Genomic DNA, 15,634 nt, shown 5'->3' with positions numbered 1-15,634 from the left:
GCACACACAGGGCATATACTATCCTGAGAGTATATGAATATAATACCAATAATGGTAACACTGAACATAAGTAACAGAAACCTGAAGGTTATTTTGAAATGCATCTACCTTGACAAACATTAAAGGCAATGTACGAATATGAAACTACCCCACAACATATTGCAACATTTCCCTCTCGTATTCCAGTGATGGTAGAGAGGACAGACCATAATCTATGACACCTATCAAAGTTATTGTAATACTGTTTTGAGGTTGTTTTCTAGATTATATGCCAAATGTTTAGGAAAATATTTTTAAGTGATCAAAAACAAATTAGTCTGATACCTTGTTGCCCTGTAGACATAAATTTTTGTTGGTAGTTCAGAGAATACATTGTCATCAGCAAAGCTACGTCCTTTTGATATTCAGCATTGCTACTTCCACAAAATGCCGCGATCACTTTTGTCCTTTTTTTTTTCATATGCAATCTGTAAGTTTTATTATACTATAAAAGTGGAAATTTTTGCAGTGTTGAAATTTTTGCGCATTTCACGCAACCAGAAACTAGTGCCAAAATAAAAGAATGCGAATATTTTTGCTTGCCATTATGTTCCAGTTGTTGGCGTCTTGATTCCACGGAATTAAGAACACACGAAACTCTTCTGACCCCGCCGAGCGCGAAAAATTAGTTGAGTGAAAATATCCACTTTTACAGTAGACTTCTACTGAATAAAATGTTTTCACTTGAAATATCCTTCACTCTTGTTAGACAGAGTACTATTCCATCCAATGGTATGCAGTAAACTTTTGTAAACGGTGTTTCAAAAAACATGACATTTAGTGAATACTTCGTTGATTCATAAATTCTCTAAATGCTGAAGTACATGCATAGCTTCATCCCTCTCACAGTCCATAAGTTCATATATTTGTTCTCCCACACCTCCTCACAGAAACAACAAAAACATGAGTTCTAACCTCCTTCTTGACCTATGCATTCTTACATTTATTTTCTTGATAATTGAAGTCAACTTTTACTACCCTTTCTACGCATAACACGGAACGCGGTTCCGTGTTATATAAAAGAAGCTCCCACAGTGTTAAAGTTTAAAACTGCTCTCAAGACATTTCTGTTCAAAAAGTATTATGAATGAGTTTGGTTCTGCATTTATGGTACACATATTGTACACTGCATTTCTTCTTTCTACTTCATCCCTCTCCTTAAAGCGCATAGAGACACCACGGTAGTGATATGCGCTATATAAGCACTGTGTTATATATATATATATATATACCTCCCCCCCCCCCACCCTTCCCTGAGCAGACTGCACACAACATTAAACAGCTTTAGTGCTTTCAACAAAGACTGAACAACCTGTCCAATCAACTATAGAGTAATGTGACATTTCTTTCACATGCTTCAATAAATGTTTGCAAAGTTTTATGTCATACACGTAACATAAACACATCCCCAAACTGGCCCATTGTATGTCCGATACAGATTATCATCTCAGGTAGTGAGTTTCAGTTGATAAATACACGCATGCAATGCATACATATCTACACTGTAAAACCTTGGTTGAGACTCACCAACATGCTTCATCACAACATACAACTGACAAATCTGAATTTCAGTCAAAGCACTTGGGGGAAAAAAAAGAAGAATATTAAAATCCAACAAGGAACTATTTCATTGCAATGAAATAATGTAAAACAAAAAACAAAACTGAGCAAATCTATAGCCTCAAGTATGCAGAGCACATACCGTGAACAGTGTTTTGTTTATTTAGAAAGCACGTAGTACAGCTGTATATAGCAAACTGAAGGTTCATCGCACTTTGGTACACTACACATACACCAGTGACCCATCACCACATGACCCTGATAAAGTCGTAGATCTCAAAAAGTAATAAAACTGGAAAATAATATCAATTTGGTTGAAAAAACAACAACAAACAAACCAAGAAGTCATTTTATGATAGTTGACAAATCAAAGTCTGATATTGAAATACAATATATCCCAATTTCATAGTTCTAAGAATGTTCTAAATGTGAATGTGTTTGATTTAATGAAATATGTTACTATGGTGATATGAATTAACCCATTGTGTTGAAAAGGATAATCGACAGCCCACTCGACTACATCTAAACTTCAAACCAAATTTTTCTCAAACACTGTTGGTGTCTAGCTCCTTTCCCATTTAAACGGGATGGTTTTTTGATAAAGTTAAACAAACTGGATATCACTAAAAAGCATAGGATCTTGAGAATTTGTCAAACTACCAAACTCCAGATATCAATAATTTGTGACTTCATCAGGCTCTTGTGATAATAGATCACATTCGAGTATTCACCTTCTCTGCAAAAATATCCATAACATTGTCTTCCATATAAAGTTTATGTATGACATCTGCTCCTGTAATATAATATTATCTTGCATCTTATATACTATTTTTTACTCTTGATTCCTACATAAATTATTATGTTTTTACTCTTAATTTTGACAAACATCTTTTATCCCTTTGTTTCATTTGAAATTCCAGCAAAAATGTGTGGAAAGATTCTCAAGAAGATTCTTGTCTTTCAAAAAAAAAAAAAAAAAAAAAAAAAAAAAATATATATATATATAAAGAGAAAAGACAATAATGTTATCAAAGTAATTTCATCAATTTGCCTCAACCCCAATAACAAAAGAAGTGCATTGCAATTGCTAATTCTCTTTATTTCCCACACTATAAAGTATTTCTTATTCATTTAGTTCAAGAAACCTGTAATTAACAATTTAAATAAAAGAAAGAGAGATAATATATTCAAATGATTAAACACCTCTTGTCTGGTATATTTCATTGGATGTTTCCTTCTGGGTGGGAAGAAGAAACAGTCAAGTATCCAGGGTTTTTACCTGAGGATTTTCTGCAGAGAAGATGACATTCATCCTGTGTGCTCGCTATTCAACAGCTCAGCAATGGAAGTTATCAGCAGCAAGGAGGGAAGAAGAAATAAAAGCTATCACAGAATTTCCAGATCCACGTGCCTCACTTCCGGATTTGTCGCCTGAATGGAAGAGACAGATAATGACACAAATTAAATTGCAAGAATTCACTAAAAAGACAGGATGATTGAGGAAACTGTCCACATCTCTTAACATATTCCCCTCTTTTTGCAACTTTGCAACATGATTTCGATTCTGTGCTGGCAACTGCCATTGATGGGGTATGAATCAAGGCATTATCAAAATACATTTCTGCTTAGGTTTTCATAATTTCCACAATGCACTCTACAACTGGCATCAGAAGATTACCTACTAAACTGTTCCTTTGTTTATTTATGTTACAGAGACATGAAGGCATATGTAAAGCATATTATCAATCAGAGAGAAAGAGAGAGAGAAAAAAAATGTATATACAGTATGTCCCATAAGAAATTACAATCGGATTTTTGCATTGATAACACCCAATATGATTAAACCGTCTAAATGCTACTTCAGGGTCTTAAGATATAACATCTTAGCTCTATTTTGCAGAAAACCCCATTCAATTTGGTGAAATGGTCACAGAGAAATGTGGATTGTTGTAAAGCAGGTCATGAGTCTAATTCTTCAAAGTTTAGCACTTGGATGCTCTTGGAACTGCATAGTAACGTGTGAACACAATAGACAGAACTTGGAGGGAAGAGATTCTTGACATGCTCTACAAAATTCCTCATTTCTCTTTGACCACTGAAGCAAATTGATTGGGGTTTTCTGTAAGATGTGGGCAATGAGTTATAGTTTCATACCCTGAAATTGTGTTTGGATTGATTCACTACTTTTAAAGTTATCGTTGCGGAGGGTACTGTTGTAATTTTGGGGGGGATATATGGTATAAAGTGAGTAACCTAAAATTGATGTAAAGATGTCTTTTTTTTTTGAAGGCAAAAATTGTATTTTGCTTGTAAGATGGGAAATTTGCACATGCTCAGCCTGCTACATGCTGTTTCAGATGAGAACAATGGCTTGTATCTAATTTTCAAAATATATTTTCTTATATTTATGGTTAAAAAAAAGAAACATACTACAGTAAATATGAGTCAATACAATAATTGGCAGCCCTGCAATACCTTCTGTATGATCTACAGATCGTTGGATCATCATGTTTTGCACATTTCAAAGATAATATGTGACCGTGCACCTCAAAACGAACATAAAGTCGCACACACTGATTTTGCGTGAGGACTGAAAAATAAGTGAAATGGGTCAACCTAGCCGAACTTGACTTTTTCATATTTTCTGAAAGAGCGGGTCTTCTTAGACATTATGCTAAAATTTGGTATCATAAAACGGGCAGGAAAGTGTGATTTTTTAGTAGTTTATCTCGAACATTTTTGGTAGAATAGTGTGATTAGGTGTGTCTTTAGAATCCCTTTTTCATTTCTGAAAAACCTTGTCCACACTCTTCACTTTCAACTCTAATAACTTTTGAAAAGATAGTGCTACTGCTTTGAAAGTTGGCATCAATTATGAACAGAATGTGTTAATGAGGCATGCTTAATTTCAATTTAATCTGATAATCCTTTCATTCTTGTTACTCTTGTGGTTTACTTCCTGTTTTTTGTCCCATTCATCGCACAGCCAGCACGGTTTGGTAAAGATTAAGCGCTTGAATAGACACTGTACTTCAGAGCCTCTTTTCTCAGTTTACACTTTTCCTGAGTTTGTGCTTTCTTTCCAATATTTAGATAGGTTAGGAGAGTCCATTTGATTTGAGTTATACATCATTTTAAAGCTTAAAGTCTGCTCTTTCAGAATATGGTCTTAACTAAAAATTCATGTCTGGCGACTTTTTGTTTGTTTTGAGGTGCAGGGTCACATATGAATATGATCAGATAATGAGAGCTTTGAAAGAAATTCTATGTTATTAGTGTACTCATCAGATCACATAAGATCATGCTATCTCGTCTTGGTTCACACCACTCTGCCAAAAGCAAGAATCCTGAAATGGAAAATCTATATAGAGAGGACCATATGGGATAAAGGGGAGGCCAGATGTTGGGATGGGGGAGGGGGGGGGGGGGGGGGGGGTGAAGGAGGTAGTAACGGAGTGTCCATCTACACCCACCTTGATGAGTTTCTCTATCCTGTCAACCTCAGCCCCAAGCTGGTCGATGATACGCTCCCCATGCTTTAGCATGAAGGTCTCCACATCCTCCAGGTTCTTAAAGTTCTGAATCTCCTGAAATGGGTGATGAACATTAATAGAAAGAGGAAACATTCTAGTCTGAGTTCCAGGCTGAAAAACTTTCAGATGATATATGGTGGGGCTATTGGGTTACATTTATAATCTTGCACGTTGAACTGAGTGACCATCAGTAACAGAGAGGGGGAAAAACACTTTAGTCTGTGTTCAAGGCTGAAAAGCCTTCAGGTGACACTGTACAGCTTGTTTTCATCAAAACAGAAAAACAATCTGTAATATTTTAGAAATATCTAAAATTTTTGTTGGTGTCACTGTAGATGTCACTGTCCTTTCTCAGTTTTTACCTGTGTGTACATTGAGTAATTGGAAGTGTTGCGTCTGTTTGCAGTACAACAGATATGGTGATAGCACAAGTTAAGAAGTTTCCATGAACACAGTACAAATAATGATACTTTTGGAAAGAAGAGCATTTGACAACCAAAAGAGATTTGTAAGATAACATATTCGTAGCAAACGAGAATAAGTTGCTTTCAAATCTGCCATGACAAAAGCACCATACATCTGCATGGACATCTTCCAGGAAAGCTGCATATCATTGTTAGTAATGGTCATTGGTCAAGCTGCACTGACCTTCAGAAGGACTTCAAGGTCTTGCGTGTCAAGGTAGGACCTGGTCAGTTCAGCCCCATCAATGTCCAGTTCAGCCTTGAATCGGATTGTGTTGACACCCATGTCAGTGGCTTTCACATCGTACACCCCCCTATTGCATAAAAGAGTGCAAAAGGCCATTCATTACATGTAATGTTCAACAAGGAGAGGCTGCCCCCCTTTTTTTTACATCAATTCATCAAAACATGTCTGTGGTCACTGCAGGCAAAACACCCCCTTCCATCATTTTCAGCCTTGCTCTCATTCATTCAACCTTCCTTTCCTGATCTGAATGTTTTTCCCAAAAATTCTGGAAAAAAAAGAAAAAAAAAAGAAGATAGAACTTTTATTCACACCATTTGTACTTGTTTCACTATTACATCTTCCTTCTCTCAGTGAACTCACACTCTAACCTCCTACAGGTTGCTCATATACCAGTCTCTCTCTGTTTTTGCTTCATTCTTTTTTGTTTGATTCACTAGGATTTCAGTGATTTCTTTCATTAGGCAAAGTACATAGTTCTCCCTTGACTTAACCTGTTCCTTCCGCAATTCTTTGAGTGTCTTAAATGCCCCCAAACGAGATTCTTTTTGCTCGTCGACAGAGAACGGTCAGGCTGGTAATCCACCTGAGCGAAAGCAGTCAAGCGGTACATGTATCCCCTTTCCACGGTCAACTGCATGTGCCTTTGAACAATGAAAATATCGATCGAGTGCAAGGTATGAATGGAACATGCGCTAATGGGCTCACAGACTCTTTTGTTCTACACAAAACCGGGCACTTGAATGGGATGACTGGGGTCAGCGAACACAGAAATCTACTCGAGTTCAGCTTTGATCGTTATGTACATGTTCATATGAGTTTTAGAGCAAAGCAGGCGCAAACTAAATCAGAAAAAGAAGGAAATAATGCTGTGATATACACATTTTCCCAACAGAAAGAAAACATATGGTGATAGAATGAACTCTTATCTTTTTATCAAACCCATTTTTCTGGGCATTACAACACAAAGAAACATGAATTTAGGCCTCGAAAGTAGGCACTCTTATCTTCATCTTGGGAACCTGGTATACCAGGTTCCCATATATCAGTTGCTCCCACGGGAACCTGGTATACCGGGTTCCCGTAAGGAACAGGTTAATTGCTGTCTTTTACATTGAGTTGTGCAAGTCTCACAGAACCAAAGATGAACCTTTCCCCACAGGGCAAAGACGTACAGCAAGGAAAGAAACACCACAACAAAACTGGAACTAATCACATATTGTGGTAATGTTATCAAAAGGTCTTGATGCTGTAAAAATAGAAATACTCCTGTGCATGAAACTTTTGCGAATTTCGCGAGCTGCCGAGACTTGCAAAAGTAAAATACACACAAAAGTGTTTTTCTACATAATGTACTGAATGTCAGTGGCAATTCAGGGAATTCTCACGTTTTGAAAAAAAAAAAAAAAAAAAAAAGCTGTCCGCTCCAATTTGCGAAACTTTCATGCCGCAAATGTTTCTGGTATTACAGTACTGGGAATGGAAGGGAGGTTGTTGCGACACGGATTGTCGCCCCTACACGGATTGTCGCCTCCTGCTCGGGGCGACAATCCGTGACGGGCGCTGGCGGCACGGATTGTTGCCCCCTACACGGATTGTCGCCTGGCGACAATCCGTGACGCTTGTGCAGTTCCCAGTTTTTGACCTCGAAGGCGACAATCCGTGTTGGCAAAAAATTTGTTGCGACACGGATTGTCGCCCCGTCACAGATTGTCGCCCCGGGCTCGGGGTGGTTCCTCCGGTGTTAAGCTTTGGTGGGATGGGTATGACTGGTAAGTAATGCGTATGTGTGTGTGTGTGTGTGTGTGTGTATTGAGAGCTGCATGATATGTGATGTGTATGATTTGTTGTGTGTGTGTGTGTGTGTGTTTGTGTGTGTGTTTGGAGTATAATAATACAATATGTAGAAACTGTGCATGTGTGGTGGTTACATAGTGGTAGTGGTTTGTTTGTCTGTGTGTATACGTGTGCCTGTATGTTTACGTGTGTATGTGGAATATAGTGGCGCTACTGTGGCAATACAAACGCCTTCAGAGTGTATGAGCACGTGTTTAAAGAATTCACACCAGCGTTGATCTAAAAATAGTATGGGTGTGTCAACCAAATATCAGCGGTGAGGCGGGCTAGGCGAGAGAGAGACCGAGAGAAAATACATACGAGGGAGGTACCCTCCCCAAATGTTATTTGTCTTTGTTCATTTTTCCCTGCAGTCATTTTCTTCCATCAGTCTTATAAACTAGAACGTCCATACCACTATTCTTTGTCCCAGAATAGGTTTGGCATGCTTTATGCATGAGCGAATAATTTCCACACGCCGTAAAAAAATTGTCAATCGTTACTTGATTAATTAGCACAAACGAACTGCCATTGCACACCGCTAATACATACGTAATACAAACAAACACTCAAACAAACCTCATAATGCAAACATACCAACTCAACACTTTTTTCCTTGATATTTATTGATTTCATTCAAATCATTCATAAATCGACCCATTCTGGGTGCAACATGAACAAAAAAAGTTACAAATGGCAATTCGAAACAAAAGCAAATCCATGTGTCAATTTATACCACAAATAATCTCACTTCAACATAGATAACTCGATTATAGACCAACCCTACTAATAATTTCTTCACGAGAAAGTTTTGACATGTATAGGGCCCTACCAAACCTATATTCCTTGAATATATTGGTTTGGATCATGTAACACCTTCTTACTTAAAAGGGCATATACATAAAAAAAAAACACACAAATATATTACACAAATCTAGAATGAAATCAGTCATAAAAAACCCCACCACCCCCTCCCCTCCCAAACCGAAACAAATCTAGGGCCTACATCTATCCTAAATATTAAATCCTACCAACATCCGTCATACCATTTATAACTATCCTTCTTCAAATCCAATCCCCAACCCACCAACCCCTGATTAAACAAAACCTAAATCATCCCACACCCACATTCACCGACCCAAATACATACATACACACACACACACACACACACACACACACACGAAGGTTCGTTATTCCGAAGTTTCGTTTTTTTCCGAGGCTTCATTTATCCGAAACACACAATTCCCTATACCTAGTGGTTCGTTGATCCAAAAATGAAATTCGGAATAACGAACCTTCGGAATAATGACCCTTCGGACGAATGAGCCTTCGGACGAATGAGCCTTCAGAATAACAAACTTTTGCAATAACGAAATGTAACCCCCTTCCCACATATCGACGCACACCCGAACCGATACCACATCCTTCCTGATGAAACGATTTCCCAATGTTGATAAATAAGACATAATGGACCGTATGCAGAAAAGCAGCATCCGCCCGCACGCAAGCTCCACTCCGAATTCATATACAAATCTGCCAAACAAACTCATCAAATTCAAAGCTGCTGATAAAATCAATATCAATGTTTATGCCAGCAACAGCTTACTAGGTATCCCTCCCCACGCGCAGCTAAAAAACACATACGCAAAAAACTGACATAATAAACACATTCTTCCATCACACACACACACACACACACACGCACACGCACACGCACAAACGGACACTAAATTATCATGTGCACGCGCACATACACACTTCCTTGAAACCTCACCATGAGTTTTTACATGGCATGTTTGCATGGATGTAGCCATGTAAGTTATGTGTTAGTATTTCAATGATTATGTCCAGAACGATATTACCCAGCAAAATGTGCTTCGAGGGCGGGCGACAATCCGTGCCGCCAGCCCCCTACACGGATTGTCGCCAGGCGACAATCCGTGTAGGGGGCGACAATCCGTGCCGCCAACGCCCATCACGGATTGTCGCCCCGAGCAGGAGGCGACAATCCGTGTAGGGGCGACAATCCGTGTCGCAACAGAGGTCATTTCTACAGGAAGGCATTCATGGTACAGCGGTCTCAGCCTGCCTTCCAAGTGTGAACTCTGACCCTGATCTAAGAGTACACCCACCTGATCATGACGTCATTCTCCATGACCTCACTGAGTTTGAGCAGCTGGTCGTCCGGTATTGACCGTCCGGTGAGAGCCTCCGTGTTGGTGTAGATCAGAAAGCCTGATACAGCTCCTGTATGGATCAAGCATCATGTAGACACAGTAAAATTATAATTCCAAATCCTTAATGTTAAGCCTTGATATATTCAAAACTTCATTGACTATCTTATTAGTAGTCAGGCGATTGGAGATGCTTGTAAATTTGGCTATACTGTAAGATGTGGACTTTTTGACATGATTAGTATGTGGTGCTACAGCAACAAAGATAACTTCTACATACATCAAATTGGCTGAACGTTGTACTGATACATAATCATAACATTTTAGCTGCTCGTGGAAAAAAAGAAAAACAACTTAACCAAGTATTTACACATTAAATGACAGAAAGATATTATTCAGAGGGGTTCAGGTTCAGGTGTGAGTTTCTTCAATTTGTCTCCCTGTACAAATTATATTTGTTAAGATCGCAAATGCTGATCTGTAGTTGTGAACTTAACATATTTAATTTAAGAAACTCACACTATTTACATATTCTCGTGTAAATGCTGATATGATGGATCACAAGAAGAAAATAGATTTTTACACAATGAAATATTCCATGTTTACAGCAATGTAAATCATCCTGACCTACCCAGCTGTTACAATACGTCACAGTCCCACATGAAGGCAATTGTGTTGCAGCAAGGTTTAGCAGGATTGCACAACCTCTGTTCATTAAAAGTTAGCTTCAGCACTGCCAAGAAGCCAATAACCTGTAAAGAGGTGAGTGCATAGTCTGGAAGAAATGATTTGAAGATCAACCCTACCCAGCAGTGTCCCGATTCCAATGGCACCGAGGGAATCATACATGGGGTTGCCAGTCAGCGAGGTCAGTCCCATACAGCTGGCCGCGATGATGACACCGAAGACCGCTGCAGTGTCCTCCAGAAACACTACATTCACACTTGGGTCCCTGGCACGCCACACTGTCAAATACCATGACAAAAATTGGGTCAAGTTTTCTTTTATAATTCCTTATAAATTGGTAAGATGTATGCTGCTCTGGAGACACAAATGTAAAAATTGGGAAACAGTGTACTTGATGTATGATCTTGGCAAGCAAAACACTGCTTAGCCATCTAATTACGTATACATGTCCTTCAAGTATTAAGCAACAATAGTATTTGTTGAAAAATCATTGCCATTAATTGATCATTATATGATGTCTTGCAACAATGTATCTGGACGAGTTTTATGGTTGTTGTTGCTGTTGTTTTTGTTTCTTTCCTGGCATGTGTGTGCTTCCAATCTAATCATACTTCTCGAATAATATGTGCCCTTGTAACCACCAGTAGAATTTGACACTAAAGAAGTGTTGCTGTCAAGGGTTATTGGGGTGTGCAACACAATGTATACCAGGGTACATGACATTTGTTTCCAACCTGTGCAAGGCATCAGGGTCAACGTCTCTAAATTCTTATCTGAATACTTTTTGTGTGCATCACTTGTTAGTGAAAGCTTCAGCAAGAAGCTGAAACTTTATTTTATACATACATATATGTAAAAGGCATTGCTAAAAATGTGCAATTCTCACTTAAAGGATACCCAATCAAACTTTTTCTTTTTTTCTTCAACATTTTCCAAACATCGATTCTGTACAATTCTTACCATATTCCCAGAAGGGCATCTTTCTTGCTTCTGAACCCTGTTTGATGGCATTTATTGCAATTGCCAGAGTGGCTATGAAGAAGAAAGACAAATAGTAAAAAAAAACATTTAGAAATATTGATATGATTGGTTTATCATCATTGAATTATCATTACATCGTTTCTGTACAGAAAATGATACAAGAATATGATACCTTACAATTCTTCATATCATAACAGATGAAAATTTCCAAACAGAATGGAAGCTTTCAAAATGAGGTAAATGGCTGGGAAACAGATCTACACAATAATACAGATTTAATCTTTTTGCATGCTATTCCTTGAAATAATTTCTGCTGTCTTTCAAACATATTATTTTTGAATGTATTTTAAAATTAATCTGTCATTCACAGGCAATGTTGTAACTTTGTTTTTTGGTAGTCATGTCTCATATTCTTTACCTGTCTTTTTTTCTGTTGCTATTTTATTTTTTCCACGTGTTTAGAATTAGAATTAAAATTATCAGTGGAAATAAAAGATTAGATATATCACACACGTACAAAAGATATGAAAGTTCTACCTTGACTGGAAGAAAATGATGAAGCATCAAAAGACTCTTTGCTTACCCCCTTCTGTGAGAAGTGATCCACCCAGGATGCAGTACGACCAGAGAAGGTCGTGGATTGGTTCCGGGTGCATCAGGCCCGTGATGCCATGGTAGAAGGATAGCCCCGCCCCAACACAGAACACGCCCACTCCACTGATGAGGGACGACACGTAGCGCAGGTTGCTGTACCCGTATCTGGGATTGAAATTTAGCAAGTACAGAAAAGGTGTTCAGAAGATGGAGTCTGGCAATGCATTGTTCAGAGAGTATTTATATTTTTCTGTCCAATCTTCGCTTTTTTTTGTTGTTGTTCATTACATTAATCTTTATGTTCACAGGGCAATCAGTACAATAAAGAGTATCATGTCATTATATCTTCTTCCATGCACCTACTTTAAGGCTTATTTTGCTTCTTACCAATCACTGGTATGATTTCACTCATGAACTTTTATCCCCTTTCCTTAATTTTTCTGTGGTATTCACACACATTTGGAACCTCTACCGACACAACTGTTCTTCCATAGTTTCTTTCATCTATCCCTTTTATGAAATGTATAAAATTTACATCTATCATCAACTTAAGGGTAAAATAAGATTTTATTTCATTGTGTTCCATTCCATTCCATTTCACTTCAATTCAGCTATCAAGAGGCATACTGTCAAAACCACAAATGTTTGCAGCATTAAATTTTCACGAATTGGAGCCAACAGCCTTGTTTTTGAAGCATGACATTTCCCAAAATTGTCACCGGCATTCAATGCATATATAGTGTACACAAGAACTTTCATGTACATTTCAATTTCATGAATCTTGGCTCTCGCGAAATTTGCGGAATTAAAATGCACATAAGAATGACTGGTTTTACAGTACTCAGTGGTCAAGGTATCTTATCATCAAGGGATGAGATGATGTGGGGGGGGGGGGGGGGGGGGGGTATCCTCACGGGTGATCACGAGATGGTTTCTTGATGGACTGACGGATGCCCAAGAATAGGATGCATTGATTGCAGACATCGGCCGCTGAATGGATGGCCTCGGAGAACATGCTGGAAGAACCCGAGTACATCCAGGCTACCAGCTTAAACAGGAAGTTGGTGGCGTTGCTAAAAGGCAACAAGACAAAACAAATGTAAATTAATCAGCAACAGCAATTCCCCTCATTATATTACAACTAATAGTGATGAAAACTTGTATTTATTGGCAGCAATGACAGGTGGGTCTACTCATTACTTCAAGCAACTTATGTGCAGGTAATACTGGTGGCATTTCAAAGATGGTGCTACTGAGAGGTTCTTCCACTAACTGTGACTTCAATACAATTCCAAAACACTGGATGCAATCACATGTAGTATTACATAGCAACCACCTTGGGGGAAAAAAAAAATTATCCTGATCTTGTCCAGCATGACGCAAGAGCAAAGTAAGTTGACCATTTATGGCAACTAAGGAAACATTCAAAACTGAATGAAATCACCAAATGCCGCTCACAAGGCAGTCAGCCTAGGTAGAAAGTTTGGAGGAAGGCTGGAAAGATACACTGTCAACAAAATCAAATCATTTACATGGTAGATACTGCCATCTTGGCATGTTTTATATAAGTGATACTCACATAGCAATAGCTGAAAGGACAACTTTCCCAGGCCCAGCGAACACGCTCTGTGATGCCTGAAATGATACAAATGCATGAAAAGTTAATAACATAATTACTCCAGACGGTATTCTAACTCATTCTAATTAACCTTTTCTCTCATAGTATCAAATTGCAACATCAACAACTTCAAAATAGATGTTAAAGGTGCACTTGATGATGGTGATGATGATGAAGACCAAAGAAAAAGTAAGATCTTAAGTTGATCTGATGAGAAAAAGGTGTATAGCTTTGACTCTCAGCCAGTACAAATAATGCAAGCCTGGCCTTTAAAAACAAATGGTCCTGTTGAAGGCCTCATCAGAGTGGTGTGGTTACTTAATATGAAAATAATAATAAAAATAAAATTGCCTGTTGAGCACAGAAACTATGTCTATTTATTCTACTGCACTGCAATGAATATACGGGAAGTGATATCACTGTACCTTTCCATAATCCCTGTCACATAAAACTAGAGGTGGTAAGGTGGATGGCTTGTCATCTTTTACACCAGAGTATTGATTACGTTTTTAAAATTATAAATCATTTTCTCTTTTTAATCAGCATTGCTTAACTAAAGATGAACAACTTTTTACCTGTTTACTGCCAAAGAACTGGTCATATTCCCTCATAGCCCTCTTCAAGAGAAACAGATCTGCCACAAAGAGAAATTTGGGTATTAACCTGTTGAGGACAGTTTGATTTTGCTACAACATGCATTTTGCATAGATACCTGCCCAAGAAAACTCGGGAATCATCCTCAATGGGTTAAAAACCATGTGGAGAATGGGTTAAAAACCATGTGGAGGAAGGGTTGTGATTTTACAATTCCCTCCCTAGAGAAAAGATATCATTCAAGATACTGCAATGTACTTCAGGAATATGGAATCCTCAGAGGGCACACAAAGCAGAAGGATGACATGACTTCAATCTTTACAGTATTTTTTTTTTTTTTATTACCCACTTTTGTGCAAAGAAAATTATGGTTATTGCTTATACTTCCGTTTACATAGGAAAGAGAAAAAAAATGGCTTAGGATTACACAGGTGCACAGGTAATAGACCAGTGCATTATACATTCAAGTTCTCAACATATCTCATGATAATTATTTTTCAGATAACTGCAAAGGCTTATCTAAAGCAAACTTTCACATTTAAACTGGATTTCACAAATCAAACTTTAATCAGTTCAAACAGGAGAGGTAAATGGCTCATTACCATGTACTAAAAGAAAAGTATCCATGCATCTTAATACACATGTAGGGAGGCCTATGGGATGATAACATTGGCATAATTATATCCTTCTTTTTGGCCGCTAACCCTCAACATTACTGACAGCCTTCCTAAGCAAGTTTTCCAAGTCTCAATCAAGTTTTATCCCAGGATATCTTTTCATGTCAGTGTTTCTGTAAAGTGCCAAGTTTGAGCATGAAGCATTGAACAGATATTGTAACCTCATGTGCCGAACTATTAAAATAATTCTGAGTTTCTTGCCATTGTTGATCTAGAAAGCAAGCAAAGATAACGTTTTTGTCGACTCTGGTATCTCTGATATAGCAAATCTTGACCTTATATAAAATGATGTCAACATCTCAGACTTACGTTCTTTATAAATGGCTTCTCTTTCTTTCCTTTTCTTCTTCTCCAGCTGTAGTGCTTCCATACTTCCCCACACCTCAATGGCCCTTGAGGTAAAAGTAGACACAAAGGAACAGATATTAAATGATCTAGTGTATGCAATCTCGAGCATTTTTCCTCCTCTACAGATCTACATCTCTGCCACAAGAAAAAATGAATAAGATTATGCCAAAGCAGCTGTAGGGACCTAACACTCTGCCTTTACCATAGCAATACAAGAAATAAGAAAAAGATAACAGTAGTTTATCCAGTATTATAGCATTGCAGCAAATTTAGAAAATACAA

At 38.0% G+C, this 15,634-nt stretch overlaps 1 protein-coding gene across 1 annotated transcript; it reads right to left on the bottom strand.

The window, feature by feature from the left end:
* Positions 1–2,805: 2,805 nt before the first annotated feature.
* Positions 2,806–14,361, bottom strand: LOC139733014 (proton-coupled zinc antiporter SLC30A9, mitochondrial-like). Its single transcript, XM_071643857.1, has 10 exons — positions 14,309–14,361; positions 13,695–13,750; positions 13,030–13,188; positions 12,105–12,280; positions 11,501–11,572; positions 10,660–10,818; positions 9,812–9,926; positions 5,781–5,910; positions 5,073–5,186; positions 2,806–3,030 (listed from the first exon to the last, which is right to left on the bottom strand). The coding sequence occupies exons 1-10, from the start codon at positions 14,342–14,344 to the stop codon at positions 2,986–2,988; spliced, it is 1,062 nt and encodes a 353-aa protein (XP_071499958.1). The 5' UTR covers positions 14,345–14,361; the 3' UTR covers positions 2,806–2,985.
* Between the last annotated feature and the right edge of the window lie 1,273 nt (positions 14,362–15,634).

Source organism: Diadema antillarum, unplaced genomic scaffold (assembly GCF_040938485.1).
Source record: "Diadema antillarum isolate AM-2024a unplaced genomic scaffold, OU_Dant_1.0 seq00000460_RagTag, whole genome shotgun sequence".
NCBI classification, from domain to species: Eukaryota; Metazoa; Echinodermata; class Echinoidea; order Diadematoida; family Diadematidae; genus Diadema; species Diadema antillarum.
This window is presented reverse-complemented; position numbering and strand designations above follow the sequence as displayed.

Excerpts from the sequence above, each read along its gene's own strand:
- LOC139733014 (XM_071643857.1), bottom strand. The coding sequence starts at position 14,344 with ATGAGGGAATATGACCAGTTCTTTGGCAGTAAACAG. Across the intron at positions 11,573-12,104 it reads ATCACTTCTCACAGAAGGGG|CCACTCTGGCAATTGCAATA; the intron begins GTAAGCAAAGAG and ends TCTTCTTCATAG. Across the intron at positions 3,031-5,072 it reads GGATAGAGAAACTCATCAAG|GCGACAAATCCGGAAGTGAG; the intron begins GTGGGTGTAGAT and ends TCTTCCATTCAG.